We start from the raw sequence: 17132 nt of genomic DNA, 5'->3' as shown, positions 1-17132 counted from the left end.
AGCTCCCCCACTCGGACCCTAAACCATCTGGCAGTCTAAAAGGCTGTTATGAAATCTCAGGAGAGAAGGAGCCAATCTCACCTCAAAGGTTAAGATAAATAAATGTTTGATTAGTAACAGCTAATTATATGAAACATGAAAGCTACTTGGGAGTTTTCCCTGTCAACCTCAACATGTAGTATTAACATAGGAAGGCTTACATTTTGGGACAAGTAATCATACTGGAATTTTTAGGAGCATGTTTTGCAGGCACTCCTCAAAATAATTGCCAAATGGATGACATCAGTAAGGCAAATGGATAAAATTCCTCTTTCTGAATAGGAGCATTCACTTACAAATATGAAAGAACAACCCCATCATTTATATTTTTTCGTATCTTCTATGTGATATATAAGTAAGATCATGATACTGCTGCTCAGAGTCACATTTATGTGATTGCCATTTACAATCTTCTTGCCAGTTTCCCCAGAAAGTCAATAGGAAAACCAGCAGGGAAGATAACAAACTACTGCTGTCTGTGCTAAAATCCAAGGAGGAATTGACACTTGCTTTTCCACTCTGCAGCTGAAAAATTCACATGCTGAAATCCAAACTGGATTATCGCCCATCAAGGATTTTCAGCCCTAAAGAGGATTCAGAAGCCTCTCAACTCTGAGGCTGAAAGTGGTTCTGAAACTCTTAGACAATTTTCCCTACCTTCCCATATATTTCCTTGCTCCCTTCCTCAGTAAAGAAGGCCTGGGGCTTACAACTTCCTGCCAGCTTCCCATTGATTTAATTGTTGAATTGTCCAAGGACTGGGGCATTAACAATATCAACTGGGATTGCCTGAATTGCTATCATTAAACAAAGCACATACATTTTATGACCATACTGCTTAGCAATTCCAGGACCAAAATGTAGTTGTAAATTGAGGACTATATGTAATCTAAGATTTGAACAGTTGAAGCTGCTTAAGAATGTATAGGAATGTGTTAATATATAACAATAATTGTAGTTAAAATGCCTAAAAAATCCACACCTTAAAGTAGAACATTTTGCATTGCAACAGATTCTTAGCAACAGTTGTTTGCTGACAGCAGTAAGAAATAAATATATCTTCTCTGTTTCATTATTTAAACCTAAATGATAAACGATCTGTGAAATATAAATCACAGGCTACAAAAGTGGTTATCTCTATAAATCTGGATTGCAGCTAGTATTTAAAAGGTTGATTTTGTTGCACGTGTTCTGCACAACAGCCTTTAAATACCATATTTAAATCCATTCTAATGTCTCTGGTGCCAGAATTTTATAACACTCTAATTCTGGTTGCAAGGAGAAGGGAATTGCAGGAAAATTTAGATTGTTGAGAAGTTGTTACGTAGGCATTTATATTTGCAAGTCTCACTCATAAAACATCTACTTTCCAGAAAGCAAGCTAAAGGACATTCAACTTAAAAACAAAGCTCAGATGATACTGTCATCTGAACTCTTATTTCCAGAATCTGCAGGTTTTTGCTCTAGGCTGTTTCAAAATACATAGTATTTCACATATTTCTTCAAAATGGAACATATATGCAGCTAGCAAAATAATACATACATAAATTAATTTAACCATAAATCATACAAGCTGACTAATACAGAATAAAATATACTAACAGAGCTGTCATATAATACAGGATCCACAATGCTAAATACCTGAAATCTGGGTTGGAAGAAGATTCTGGCTTACTCTGAAATGTAGTCTAATACAGTCTTCCCAATTTACATTTTTCATTATTTAAGCTACATCAGTTAAAAACATTGACTAGACATATTATAGAATATTTAGGATCCAGAATGTATTTAAGAAATCCAGCAATAAGGTTTTGCTTCTCTCACATATTACTTAAAGATATATGGCACAATCACTGTGAAAGAAATTAGTTTCTATTATCATATATAGTAATATGTATAATAACAGTAACATTACTACTACTACTAATAATACTATGTAACAGTAATATGACCCTTTTATAAAAATACAGGATACGTTTTTGGCTGCTTAAAACTCTGCCTCTTCATTCTTTTGATTTAATTTATTTTGGTGCCAAATCAGTAGGCATTAAAGATATTCTGACTGTAACTGGATTCAATCATAGCCTTTCTAGATCCATAGCAGGTGAATAGAATTTAATTTAAAATATAAAATGCACTGATATTTAAGTAAAAGAATTTTTGTGCCAGATACTTTAATTCAAAGATATTTTTTCAATGGAAGATTCCTTGTTCCACTAGATGCTTTTTCTTTTTTTCTTTGCAGCCTTTCTACTCTAGTGGACCAGAGAATCCTCCAATTCACCAGAAGGAAGGATCCTTAATTCACCAGAGTTGTTCATTGCAATTGCAGCTATTCAGTCCACTAGGTATTATGCTTAAACCCATTAATATGCACCATTAAAATCATGATCTTCAACTCACTTGTTTACAAGTTATTTTTGAACAATGTGTATTGGATTGCACTACTAAGTTAATATTTTTTAAAGCCAGATCTATCAGCTATGTTGTATCTTAATTCATTTAATATGCTTTGGTAAAGATACTAAAATTACTGTAATTGAAATTCCCACCCTTATTTTATAAAATGTATGATTTTTCACACAGATCCAACAAAACCACTTTCAGGAATGCAGTCTCCCTCCAAAACATGGAACTACCTGAACAGAATCAGGACAGGACAGGACAGGACAGAACTAACTGGAGAATGAATGTCAAGAGTCTGCAATGTGACTGTGATGCTCTGGAACAAACTATAAAACACACAGTGTTGTTCAAGAATATACTTATATTTGTATATAAACTTAAATTTGTATATCAGTGATTGCATGACCTCTGTAGATGCCATATGCTAAATCTCTCTCTCTCTCTCTTTCTCTCTCTCTCTCTCTCTCTCTCTCTCTCTCTCTCTCTCTCACACACACACACACACACACACACATTTAAAATGACACTCATAGGACACAAACATATTTTACACAATTCACCACAGCTTCAACAAGTAAGAAACTACAGCAGCTGCCTTAAGGAACTACTTTTGTGACCAATGATCTTTAGATTCAGTATAGCACAATCCAACATTTTCAGCTCAATTTATAAGACGAACTACAGTATTATTGCTTCCAATGAGCATTCTTCATAATGCTCAGAGCACAAATTGGACTTCCTAATATCCTCATTCAGCCAGGTATACCTGAAATCACACTTAAGAGCATATTCTTCAACTGGGCAGTCATGTGTAAGTACTAATATAACTTATATTTCACATAATTTATGTTGTGAAATTAGCATTGTTCAAAAATATGCATATGATCCAAATCTATTTGTCACAGGGCAAACCAGAGGGGTAACTGAAACAGAGGAATTAAAGGTAGGCAGTAAGATACAAAATTCTTTAGTACTTGCAGATCAGGAACAATGTATTTCCCAGTTATTTGGTACATAATGGGTGGTATAGAACTCTGAACTTGTTTTCCCAAAGATGCTTTGAGTGCCATGGTATAGGAACACAGCATCTATATCACAATATAACCCTTGCACCTTTTTTGTAGGATTAAGCAATAAACAACAGCTATATGTTATGGAAAACTACATAGTAAATTCCAGCAATAGTAAATGAGCTATTGGAACCACAAGAAGAGACTTTCTGAGTTCAGGCTTTTGAACAATATAACTTAGAAATGTGTATTCACTGAGATTCACTCCACATCTTTAGGTAACTCCTAATAACCTCCTGCAAAAAACAATCTAAACTTCATCTTTCTATGAGATAGGCTGGGGAAGGTACCCTGATGGACTGTCTAATGAGGCCACAAGGGAGAGAAAAGTAATGCTGTATTTTCTACTAAAATTAAACAGACAATTACAAAACCCAAAGCAATAAACTCCTTAATAGTGTCATTACTTACATATAAAGCCCCATGGCCCTATACGATACTGGACCAGGCTGGACTATCTGACCATCTACTTCCAATTACATCTGCCCATCCAGTAAGATCTGACAGGGTTAGTATGCTTAAGGTTCCTTCATTTAGGCAAGGTTGAACTGGTAAGACCAAGAAAACGTGTCTCCTCTGTTGCTGCTCCCAGAAAGCTTCCTCTCCAAGATTTGGTTGACTCTTAACTCTGCCTGCCTTTCAAAAAACATTAAAGACCCGGGTTTTTTTAATTCAAGGATCAAATGGGAGTAATAAGACCCATGGGATGAGGGTTCCCCCCACCCACCACTTATGTTTTTATATGTAGTTGTATTGGACTATACATTTATGGTTTACTATGTGCTTTTTAAATTATTGCTACTTATTGTGATCTATACTGTCCTGACATATGTTGAATAGAGCAGCAATATAAATAGATCAAATAAACAACTGCACCCTGCCTAGGAAAATATTATATATTTAATATATTCCCTTTCTTTTTTCAGTGCTGGTACCTCATGCTCTCCTAAGGATTAAATTTCCAACCTAGAATTTGCTGACTATAATATAATTCAGACTTCATCTCTTTAGATACGCACATGTAAAAGTGTATTGTATTGGTAAATTGATAAAATAAATTCAGGTGGCCATAATTCATTCACTAATAATAGTTATTGTGTCTCAAAGGCCCCAACAGACCAATAAAAACCAGTAGAGCATTTTAAAGGTAATTTGTTCCTAGGGTGATCCCTTTCTTTTGTCCTTGTCACTGATAATCTTTAATGTCACTTCGTGGAACACACTCTGCATGTTCTACTATAGAAAAGGATTCAGAAGCTACAGTTGGTGCAGAGTACAGGGGCACTGTCAACTTTTGTGGCCCACGTGATACCACTGTTTCAAGAGCTGCACTGGCTACTGGCAATTCAAGGTGTTGATTCCTAGCATTGCTCCGGGTTACTTGAGGACCCATCCTCCCATGCTGGCAGAGGAGGCATGCAGAAGGGAAGTCTAGTTGCGGGGGGGTGTCCAGGAAAAGAGCCTTCTCTGCCATTGCTCCTGCCCTTTGGAACATCTTGCCCCCAAGGTGAGATCAGTTCCCACCCTCCTAACCTTACGCAAGAGCTTGAAGATCTAGTTCTTCCACACGGCCTGGGGTCCTGGAAGAAGATCACGATGGAACTGGTTGATAGATTAATAACAGCTCGTCCTCTTTCTCCCATTCAGCTTACTCCCTCCCCCCGTCTTTTAGCTTTATTTATAGCTGATAATTTGTATTTTTACGGTATATTTATTTTTATTGTACATATAGTATTGCATTGTTTTATTCTTTTTTAACATTGTAAGCCACCCATTGTGGTTGAGATGAATGGCAAATCAATTCAATTCAAGCAAGCAAGCAAGCACTAGCACCAATTGGAAATCTCTACTGCAAACTTTTTCTGACAGAAACATACCATTTGACCAAGGTACCTAATTTCCAGGTGATTTCCACTCACCTGAGTATGTAGATAAATATGTAGCCATTTTACTATACATGAATGATATGTAGGCAATCTACTGCACTATATACTGTAAGAGTACTGAAGGCCATTATTGTGCAGAGGTGCTTCATCAAAAATGGAGAGACATTCAGAAAAAAAAAATCTTGGTTTTGTGAAATATATGTATATTCCATGATATTACGTCAAAGTTACTATAATGAATACAATCAAATGTTCTCTGAATCAAGCAGATTATTTATGTCAAGCACAGGAAATCAGGAGTCCAGCAGTTCAAAAGAATATAGGTTTACTGTATACTAATGCTCTTTACAAAAATCTGTACTACTAATGGTCAAAACAAATTGATGGTAGAGAAAGGTCATAGAATTCAAGGTGGGCTAGACTTAGATCTCTTGAGGGCACAAAGGAATTCAAGACTGATGATGTGCTTGACTCTTCCCTAGTCATTTCTACGTATGTATGTATGTATGTATGTATGTATAAAACTTTCACATTATAGAATTATATCTATAATATAATTATATATATATATATATATATATATATATATATATATATATATATATATATATATATATATATAATCTTATATATAATATAATAATATAATATAAAAGAGTTCTGGGAAAGTTGAATGAATGGAACTTATCTTTTTAAAAGGTGGATAGTATGACACTTTCTTAAAATCTTATTTCTAAGATCCACCATAATATTATCAAAAGGAATTGCAAATCAGTTTTTTGCTTGATAGGTCATACCTAGAAACATATTTAAAGGTGGGCAAATTTGGGTACAAGCCAAGAGTGAGAGAAGAAAAAAAAATGTTGATGAAAGATGGATGCAAAGTAGCTTTCTTAATTTCTTTTTTATTGCGAACATGAAATAAACTCTACAATTTGTTTTTAACTTTTTTTAAAAAAAATCCCATTTATATCCCGCCCTTCTCCGAAGACTCAGGGCGGCTTACAATTTAAAGCACAAACCAATGTGCTTAGCAGTAGCCTTCATTCTATGTATATGCCTGCTTATTTGGGCTTTCACACACCCCCCCCACACAGCGGCATTATTAAAAAGTTAGCTTATTGCCCCCAACAATTTGGGTCCTCATTGTTTTTAACTTTAGAGTTTGGGTTAGTTTGTGTTAATTTATATTATCATGTATAGGTTTATTCTTTGGTTGTACCAAGTTACTAAATGAAGTCAGCCAATCTTTACTGCTGAATATGTAATGTGGTATCGTTACACTCTTAATTTTTCAAAACGTACAGTCACAACTTCAACATTTGTGGCAGTTGTCAAGATTAAAAACTACATTGTATTTTACTAAGAATAGTACTAAAATAGTTTCAATCATCCAGTTTTCTTCATAAACTATAAAGAAAATGTGTTAAATTATGTGTGCCTTTCTAGATACTTATATCTGAAAATTGGAAAACTTTTTTTCATAAAGAGAACAGCTCATTCTTATCCCAAGATATTATTTAGTGAAACATCTGAAAAGAACACATTCTAGAGTTTCTATGGAGATTCTCATTATCTAGGTCATGGTTGTCCTAAGTGTGCTTTCCAAAAGGAAACTGGACTTTCTTGGGTTTTTTATCCTTTGAAAACATTTTGCTTCTCATTGAATGTTCTTCAGTCCAGAACTAAAGACACTTTTTGGATAAGAAGCAAAATGTTTTCAAGCAAAAAAATAAAGTCCAGGTGACTTTTAAAAAGCATATTTGGGACACATTCTAAAGTGTTTTTTAAGTAATGAAAAAGAAAAAAATGCCATTTTCTGTCCTCAGCATAACTGCTCCCAAAAAAAGAATAGAAATCAACAATTTCTAAAGAAAAGGGGAAATGATTGGTGCTTAGAACTCTCAAAGCTTTCAAAATTAAGATGTACAATTTCACTGAAGCAATAAAGATTATTTAGTTTTGCCTTGAGATGAATATTTCAGTTAGAAAAGATACCACTGCTTCTATTTTGTGTAGTGATGTTAGTTCGGTTAACATAGTAATTAGGTGTTGAAATGATTAGATGGCACTAAAAGATGAATGTTGAATCAACTTACTGGAATTGATGATCCTTAATATGTTATATAATATTTAAGATATTTGAAAATTAAACATTTGAATAAGAGGTGACTTAAAAAAAAACTGGGATACAACTTACAGCCTATCTTTTGTAAAGAAAAATGTTAATTTTAGTAACTGAGCAACATTAATACTTCTCAACATATTAACTGTACTTTTCCGTATAAAGACAAAAAAAAATCTCTTACTCAAGAGCATATCTAGAAAAACATCTATACCATATCCAACTTACAGCTGATCCTGCAGTTCCACAATGATGTACTCAAGTTGTTCCTTTTCTATTTTATGGGCCAGATTCATAGATTCTATCTTCTGCTGCAACGCCTTCTTCTGAGAGATGGATTCAGCCAGCTGAGTCTCTCTGAGTCGCACTAGTTCTTCTAGATAACCCTAGAAACACATGTCTTTCATGAACTTTTAGTTTTAAAAGTACTTTGATGATATGTTTGCTTTGATACCAGGGCTGGATGATATATAACATAAAAATAATAATTCAAATGGACTATATCACTGTTTACATTTTAATTGCAGATATTGAAGTTATTTGCTAGTTACATACATAGTTTCTTTGTCTATTTAAGGCCTAGATAGCCATATGAATAGTATGTATGCACTGGTAATCTGACTGTCTTCTTAGGCCTTAGGAGAAGGTGATCATTGATCTTATTTTATTGTTCATTGTGTACACTGTAAGCCATCCAGAATAACTTGCAAACAGGTAGCATTTAAATTTCAAGAAATAAATGGGAGGGATGCTTAATTTCCCTCTCAGCTGAAACTCAAGAATATCAGTTATAGAAAACTAAAGCAGAACTGAAAATAAGGCATAACAGCACTTACAACTGAGAGAAATTTACAGATGCCCATCTAAAACCTTATTGTAAGAGTATTATTATCTCTCTCCAGTCTTTTATATGAGTTAATTAACAAGCTTACTGAGAGGTTCAAAAATGCCAAAGAACAGAAAATAGTAGAGATCTGCAAGTATCCCTCAGAAATTGTCTATAATATTGAAACAGTCCCTGTAGAACAAAGGCAACTATCTTTGAGAATAGAAGTTTCATTAGAGGGTAAAAAAAAGGAAAGCACACTCAGTAGGAAAAACTTTTGGTATATTTTTTATAAACTAGAAAAAGAATGCCACTTTAGGGAGAAATTAAATTGCTGAATTGTGATCAATAATTATGACTTTTACTGTATTTTTGTCTATATATTTAATAAAAACTGAGATACTTCATATTTCCTGTATACATGCCTCTTCCCTATATCACAAAGGCACGCTTTCAAAAGCACAATACAAGATAGAGCAAGATAGACCATATTTTTTTATCTCTGCTATCAATGATTAAAGACTTTACTGAAAAACAAATTTAGCAAGTTTTGCTTGTGCTTTTTCTTGCTTTCAGAGCAAGAGATTGAATTTGAAGAAAAAAAAGATGGAAGAAAAAGAACAACTTCTGGCTGCATCTCAGCTTCAATAGATGCAATAAGTTAAGGAATATTATCTGACCAAGCAGCAAGTCTTGTGTGGCCAAAAACAGTTTTTCTATTATCAGAACTATAGCTAACTAATAAATACATACAATAAAAATGCATAAAATAAATAATATTTTTTTTCATTTTTTAAGAATATTTTTAAAATTAAATCTTTTAATTGTTATTGTAATAATTGTAATATACCAAATATATTCAGCCAATTAATGTTTACCTTTTGTTCCAGAGTAAGGTGGTATTTCTGTTCAACCCGTTTGCACTTGTTGTACCAGCTATTCTCATCCATGCTGAAAGGAGGACCAATGTTTTCGGGAGTACTGCTTTCACTACCACTACTGCCCAGTGTTCTTAGCTCTTCCTCATCACTACTGATGCTGTCAGAACTGAGAAATCAAACTCAAAAGCTAAGAACAATAACTTACAAAATTTAAATGGAAAAAACTGAATGAAATTTCTTCTCCCCATTGTTGAGTCCAATTCTGCCTCTATGACTCCTGTTTCTAGTAACTGCTATCAGGCAGATTATGTAAAATCTAACAGATTTTACATGCCTTCCAGTACTCTAAGATAGTGTTGAAAGAAAAAAAGAAATACTACTTTAATCTCAGTATAGCTAAAGATGGTTTAAGCTTGTTCACATATTTGTGTCATGTAAGTGTAAGGTGTAAGGACATCATTCTATGATCCAGAACAGATTCTCATATTGTGCAGATTCTGGATGCTTCCCTTTATTTAGAACTTGTATATAATTATCACTCCCTATATCTTCTTTCACTATAAATCTATGATCAATGTATCACTTTTCTTTCTAACTTCTGTCAACTTGTTTACTATATTAAACTAAGCATGTTTAGCAGTTTTATTCAGGTAAAGTTGGGTTCCATTACTATTCATGCAAAGCTTGCTCTTTTTGTATGTAAAAGATATATATCCTAAAATAAATCAAGTTTTTATTCATTTTAGCTTAGTAGCTCAAGTAAATATTTTCTTCTATAGTAATTTAAGTAAAATAAGGAAAACATATTTATGTGATCATAAAATAGAAAAATGGAAAATAGAGAAAGAGCTCTTACAGTTTTGCCTGCTACATATTAAGAAAGAAGCACTCTATATCATACATAACACATGCTGGTCTTACAGCGTGTCCTTGCATGCGGTTTATCCTTGCAAAGAATGTCTCTTGTTTATCTACAGAATTAGTGAAAAAAGCTAATTTACACTTATACTTATAACAAATACAATGGCCACAGGGAAATGTCTATGAGGAGGCAGTCCTTCAACCACTGTATTCTATGGCTGGCCACGAGAAAATAATTCATTTGTGATACATGCCATATTCCAATAAAAACATTTTCAATGGCATTTGGAACTCCTCTTTCATTCTTTCCCTTCCCAGTAGAAAGTATCACGAACTATTGAGAATATGTGAAATAAAAATAATACGAAAATATATTATTATTATTTTTAAAGCACAGACTAAACAGATACCTTTGGGTAAATTTCAGATATGGTGTATAATCTACTACAGCTGGATAGTTGCCATCCAAAGCTTCACCTTTGAGGCAGAAGCTGACATAGAATGAGAAATCAGAAATTAAGAACATTAAAACATATTGATATTGAATAATCTCAGCACATAATTCATTTTTTTCACGTAATCAATGCAAAAGATATGTAAGAACAAGTTTTAACATGAAAAAATTCAACTTTAAATGTAGATTCTTACATATCCACCATTTCACCAGCAATCGACATGTCATTCTGGGGTTTTTAAAGAACACCTTTTCCAAGTATTATTATTATATGATTTTATATGTACTGAAGCAGAATTCATACAAAGTTTTGAGGAACGCAAAAGGATCTATCTCCTTATCACTACGTAGCCACAGCATATATAAAACAAAGTGCCTTTTAATCTCAGATTGAAATCTTCATACAGAATAATTTTAAAATGTAATTATAATGTATAATGCTCTACATGAACAAGCATTGGGTGAGATCTAGAAAGATAAGCAGGATCAGAATTGATTGATGATGGACAGGAGACAATCAGGAAATACCAGAACTATAGGTTAGATATAGAAATAATTAACAAAATTCTAGAAGAAATAAATGGAAAACTAGTTTTGTGATATTACCCAGAATAAAGCATGGATTTGTCTATATCATCATAAGCAGTCAAGCTTAACTTGCAGAAAATTTTACTTCTATCAAATAAATAAATAATTTTTAAAAAATGACATTTTGACAAAACCTATAATGAGTTAATTGAAAATCAACCTTTTACTAAATAAAATGATTTAATTTCACTTTCACAAGAATGCATACCTGAAATCAATAGCATTGAGACCGAGCAGCATACCAGCTAGCATGTTTGCTTCTTCTCCCAATACAATTGCTCCATCTTCATAGAATCTTCTACAAAAATATTAAATTCTAATTATTATATTCTCAATTATTTAAATAACATGCCAATTACCCAAATTATTGATGGTAGTTAATGCCAACAGCTACCACATTTTATTTTATATTGTTAAGAAAACTATTAATTTGTACAGTAATTTAAGTGACCTGCTCTACTTATACATATCAAGGATGCTATGGAAGCATTTGGATTTCACGTATTTATGGGCCTATTTGTAAATAATAAATTATTCAGAATAAAGATGTCTGCATATTTTTATGATAAAACTTAACCATTACATACTTTCTTGAAAATATCAGGCTGCTACTGGGATAGAAAAGAACTATTTTTAAAATCATAACTAAAAAAATATTGTAGACATTGTTATTCAGAGCATAAGAACAGCGCTGCCTGCTTGATCAGGCCAATAGCCATCTTAGTGTTGAATTTTCCTTTTCACATAAGCCTACAGATGCCTCTATAGTTGCTTGTGGAAAGCGACATCTCTCCCACCATTATTCACTGCCACTGGTATTGAAGGTCCAAACAGAGTCTTCAAGACCAATAAGCGTGATAACCCTGTTCTCCATGAATTAATCTACTTCCATTTTAAAGCCATTAAATTTGGTAGTAACATCATGTCTTGTGATAATGAATTCTACAAATTCATTTTGTGATCTGTAAAGAAGTGTTTGCTTTTTTCTTCTAATAGCTTCATTGAATGGCTTCTTGTTCTACTACTTTCTCCTTACCATTATGCTGAAACTGTTGAGTTCATGGAATATGAAGTAATTCATATTTGTTATAAATGTTTAACAAAGGATTTAAAGTGCTTGTAATGTATTGGGCCTGTTTTACTTGAACTGTACCACGTGGGTTTTGAATGCTGTTGAGATTGCTTAATCAGGGAGTTGGGTAACGGTCACTGGCTCCTCAGACAGGCAGTCTCCATTGGTTGGCTCTAAGGCGGCAACAGGCTCCTTCAAACCTATTGGCCACTGCCTAGTGGCCAGAGTATAAATAGCTGCATAGAAGCCTTGGTTAACAGTTCAGTTCCTGCATTCAGTAAAGTATGTTCCTGCCTGAACTCTCTCGCCTCGTCTCCTGCTTGCTTCAAAGAACCCAGTACACAACACTGGTGATGGAGGTGGGATCCTGCTTCTTCAGAAGAGCTGAAAGTCACTAGGGGGTGAGGCCAGCTGAAGTGCCTGGCAGGGAACGCGTTTCCCCCCCCCTCGGTTGGCCTAGCACACCAACGCTAGCAACTACCAGCCCTGCAGACCAGTCCCTGGGCCTACGAAGCAGGATAAGGAAGAAGACAAGCCCCAGCTGCAAAGACTTCCCGAGATGGTGAAGGTCGAAAAGCTGGAAGAATTTGATGTCACTCACCCGGCGAGATGGCCGTTGTACATCTCGAGGGTCGAAAACTACCTCCGCGCCAACCAAGTCGCCGAAGATGGCCTGAGGGCCACAATGCTCCTGTGCGTCTGCGGGCCTGCAACATTCGATATCGCAAAGAATTTGGTTGCACCGGCGCAGCTGGCATCCGTAATGTTCGCGGACTTGAAGAAACAGCTCGGCGACCATTTCCAGCCCAAGCTTTCAGTATTAGCTTGGAGGCACACATTCAAACAAAGAGTTCAGCAGCTGGGTGAAACAGCAATAGAATTCATTGCAGCATTGAGACACGCTTCACGTCTGTGCCAATTCACCGATTTAGAAGAAAGGCTTTGAGACTGACTGGTCTGTGGACTTCGGAGCAGAGAGTTGCAGCAGAAACTCTTCGCCAAAGAGACTCTCTTGCTCCAGGAAGCCTTGAAAGAGATCATGGTGGATGAAACCACCGGCAGGGCCGTGAAAGCCATGTGGCCCGCCAAAAGCACTCAACACGAGGAGGCCTTTCACCATGAGGACGCCGAACTTACAGAAGACATTGACAGCAACCATGAAGTGGACAAGCTTCAAGGGCACAACGACCAACAACAAAGGACTTCTTACAAGGCAATTCCCTTCTCTCGGTGTCCGGGTTGTGGTGGCTGCCACTACCGCATGGACTGCAGGTTCTGGACAGCCACATGTCGGGCCTGGGGGAAGACCGGCCACATTGCTTCAGTCTGCAGAGGTTGACGGACTGCCAATTGGACATTCCGATCAGGAGAGGTACCGGGGCCCTAGGGCAATTTAGCGTAGGATTTTGCTCCAGCCACCGGAGCATTTGCCACACACGAGCTCGCTGCCCTCTTAAGCCCAAATTCTGACTTCAGGTCAAGCTTGCAGGATGGAACTGGACACTGAGTCAGCCATGTCCATCATTTCACTCGAAACCGTCCATTTCGTCTGCAACCGCAGCAAGAGGTGGGCCAAGCTTAGGCCATCCAACATTATCCTGACCGACTTCCAGAACTCTCGAGTCGCTGTCAAGGGCGAGGCCACACTGGCCATCAAGTTCAAGGGGTTTTCAGGGTCTCTGGACATTATTGTAGTGGAGCGTCAGCGAATGAGCTTGATAGGGCTTGATTGGTTTGATGCCCTGGGCATCCAGGTCACCGGAACCCACCAAACACAAATGGCGAACTTAGCGTCAGTATGCGAGGAGTTTGCAGATGTTTTTGACATGAGCCTTGGAACGTACAAGGGCCCTCCGATAGCCTTTAAACTTGATCCTGCCGTAATGCCTATCAGGATCAAACCCTGCAGAGTGCCATTTGCGCTAAAACATAAGATAGATGCTGAACTGGATAAACTAGTTGAACAGGGGTACTACAGCCACATAGATGGGAGTGAATGGGAAACCCCAATTGTCACTCCACTTAAAGCCAACGGGGAAGTCAGGATTTGCGCTGATTATAAGTGCACCATTAATCGGGCACTTAAGCAGTGCCAGTCGTTAGCCACATCTTGGCATCACTGCAAGGGGGTACAGTTTTTGCCAAGTTATTTCGCACAGGCTCATCAGCAGCTACCTGTGGACGAGGCCACAGCCGCTGCACAAACCATTGTGACACACAGGGGGGCTTTTCAAGGTGTTATGGAGCGTATGCTCAAGGGCATTCCAGGGGTCTACCCCTACATCGCCGGTGAGTCCACTGAGGTGCTTGGAAGGAGGCTCAAGGCCATCATTCAATGGTTCAGTGAAGCAGGCCTTAAACTTAAAAAGAATAAGTGTAGCATAGGGGTCCCCTCAACTGAGTTCCTGGGTTTCTGTATTGATGCTGAAGGCATCCACCCTGCTGAGTCCAAGCTGAAGGTCATTCAGCTGGCACCTAGCCCCAGGTCCAAAGGATTGCTTTAGGCATTCCTGGGCCTCCTTAATTTTTACTGTGCGTTCCTTCCTAACAAAGCCACAGTGGCAGAAAACACCCCATGGAACTGGACCAGGGTTCACGAAAGCAGTTTTAAGGCAGTAAAGTTACTACTATCTTCCAATTCAGTGCTCACTCACTTTAAAGAATCATTGCCTGTATGCCTAGCGTGTGACACATCCCCGTATGGAGTGGGGGCTATTTTAAGTCATTTGGAAAGTGATGGAACTCAAGTCCCAATTGCCTATTACTCAAGGACATTGTCCTCTGCTGAGCGCAATTACGCACAAATTGACAAAGAGGCCTTGGCCATTGTAGCCGAGGTGAAGAAATTCCATGATTACTTGTATGGCAGGGAATTCATGGTCTTCACAGACCATAAGCCACTGTTGGGGTTATTTACTACAGATAGGCAGACACCCCAAATTCTGTCCCCAAGAATGTTGAGATGGTCCATCTTCTTGTCAGCCTACAGCTTCAGGCTGGTTCACAAACCTGGCAAAGACATGGGCCACGCAGACGACCTTAGCCGGTTGCCATTGCCACAGATACAGCCAGATCGGGCTCCAGCAGCTCGCATTTTGTCCATTCAGGATTTGCCTGAGTTTCCCCTCCATGCTGGGGATTTGGCTGCAGAAACTGCTGCAGACAAGGTTTTAAGCAGGGTGCTATCCTGGATTCACACAGGATGGCTCAAAAACAGTCCTGGACCCGAGTTCCAGAGCTACTTCACACATAGACACGAGCTTTGTTGTATTTTATGGGGGAGCAGGATCATTGTCCCCAGTTCATTAAGAGATAGGGTACTTCAATCTTTGCATGGGACATCCGGGCATCGTCCGGATGAAGGCATTGGCACGAAGCTACCTATGGTGGCCTGGGATAAGGCTATCGGGGCTCAAGTACACAGGTGTTACACATGTCAACAGTCCAAGCCAGAAATGACACACACTCCTGTCCACAGATGGGAGGAGACACATAATCCTTGGTCAAGGATTCACATCGACTTCGTTGGGCCCTTTCAGGGACAGCAATTTTTGATAGTGGTCGACAGCCACTCTAAATGGCTGGAAGTTATTCCAATCGCAAGTATGACTACTGCTAGGACCATCCAGGTTCTTACGAAGCTTTTTGCAACACATGGGCTGCCGAACGTTGTAGTATCCGATAACAGGGCCCAGTTCACAGTGGCAGAGTTTCAAGCCTTCTTGAGGACTAACCTCATAAGGCATGCTACATCGGCTCCCTTTCACCCCTCAACTAACGGGCAGGCCGAACAGATGGTGCTCACCACAAAGGAGTCACTCAAGCGCATAGTGACTGAGGATTGGCACCACAGGTTGGCTGATTTTTTGCTTTGCCAGCACACTACGCCTTGCACAGCAACAGGCAAGAGCCCAGCAGAGCTTCTCTGGGGAAGAAGACTCATCACTAAACTGGACAGGCTGCATCCAGACAGGGTGGCAGCAGACACCTCTCACCCAAAGCCTCCAAGGGGGTTGCAAGTGGGTGATGGAGTGTGGGCCCGGAACTATGGGCATGGGAACTTGTGGGTGCCAGGTAAAATTGCTAAAGTCGCGGGCCCCCTCTCGTATGAGGTGGCTCTGGATGGTGGGTGAGTCATTCGCCACCATATTGATCAGCTGCGGAAGTGGTTCCCAGAACGGCGAGGATCCGCTCCTAGAGCCATTAATTGGCAGCCAAGTGGGGCAATTCACATGCCCTGAGGACGCTAGCAGTCAGTACAACAGGGAGGTGGTCATAGATGGGCAAAGCCCAGGAGTGCAACATGGGTCCCCCGACAGGAAAAGTCAACCCGATCAAGACAGCCGCTGTGCTAACTCTGCTCCAACGATGGACTCTGGTTTGGTCCGACCTGGAATGGCCAGCCAGAGGGACTCGAGAGTCTGACTCTCGTGGACTCATGAGTCCTGGTCTACCCAGCCCGGCAGGCAAGCTGGAAGACTGAGAGTTGCCTGGATCTCCCAGGCGATATGCAAGGTCACGTAAGCCTCCAGTTTATTTGCAGGATTTTGTTCTAAAGTAATTGCTTTATTGTAAGTGCTTGTATAACTACTGTACTTTATCTCCTGTTCAGGAAAAGTATCTGTACTACTGCAAATATTTTACACTGCTGTACTTCATTCTCAACTATTGTTTTATTATAATGTGTGTACATTCTATGGGGAGGGGTGTAATGTATTGGTCTTGTTTTACTTGAACTGTACCACGTGGGTTTTGAATGCTGTTGAGATTGCTTAATCAGGGAGTTGGATAACGGTTGCTGGCTCCTCAGACAGGCGGTCTCCAGGACCACCATTGGTTGGCTCTAAGGCGGCAATAGGCTCCTTCAAACCTATTGGCTGCCGCCTAGTGGCCATAGTATAAATAGCTGCGTAGAAGCCTTGAT

At 38.3% G+C, this 17132-nt stretch overlaps 1 protein-coding gene across 1 annotated transcript in view; it reads right to left on the bottom strand.

Annotated features, from left to right (window-relative positions):
• RUNDC3B (RUN domain containing 3B) overlaps positions 1-17132 on the bottom strand; it is a gene marked incomplete at both ends in the record, with an annotated part of 44222 nt that overhangs the window by 10564 nt on the left and 16526 nt on the right. The window contains 4 exons of the mRNA XM_083376250.1: positions 7755-7912; positions 9231-9399; positions 10505-10585; positions 11345-11434. Of these exons, the coding sequence (XP_083232376.1) occupies positions 7755-7912; positions 9231-9399; positions 10505-10585; positions 11345-11434 (498 nt within the window). The remainder of the gene's footprint in view (positions 1-7754; positions 7913-9230; positions 9400-10504; positions 10586-11344; positions 11435-17132) is intronic.

The sequence above is a fragment of the Vipera ursinii genome (assembly GCF_947247035.1).
Source record: "Vipera ursinii genome assembly, chromosome: Z".
In the NCBI taxonomy this organism is placed as follows: domain Eukaryota; kingdom Metazoa; phylum Chordata; class Lepidosauria; order Squamata; family Viperidae; genus Vipera; species Vipera ursinii.
This window is presented reverse-complemented; position numbering and strand designations above follow the sequence as displayed.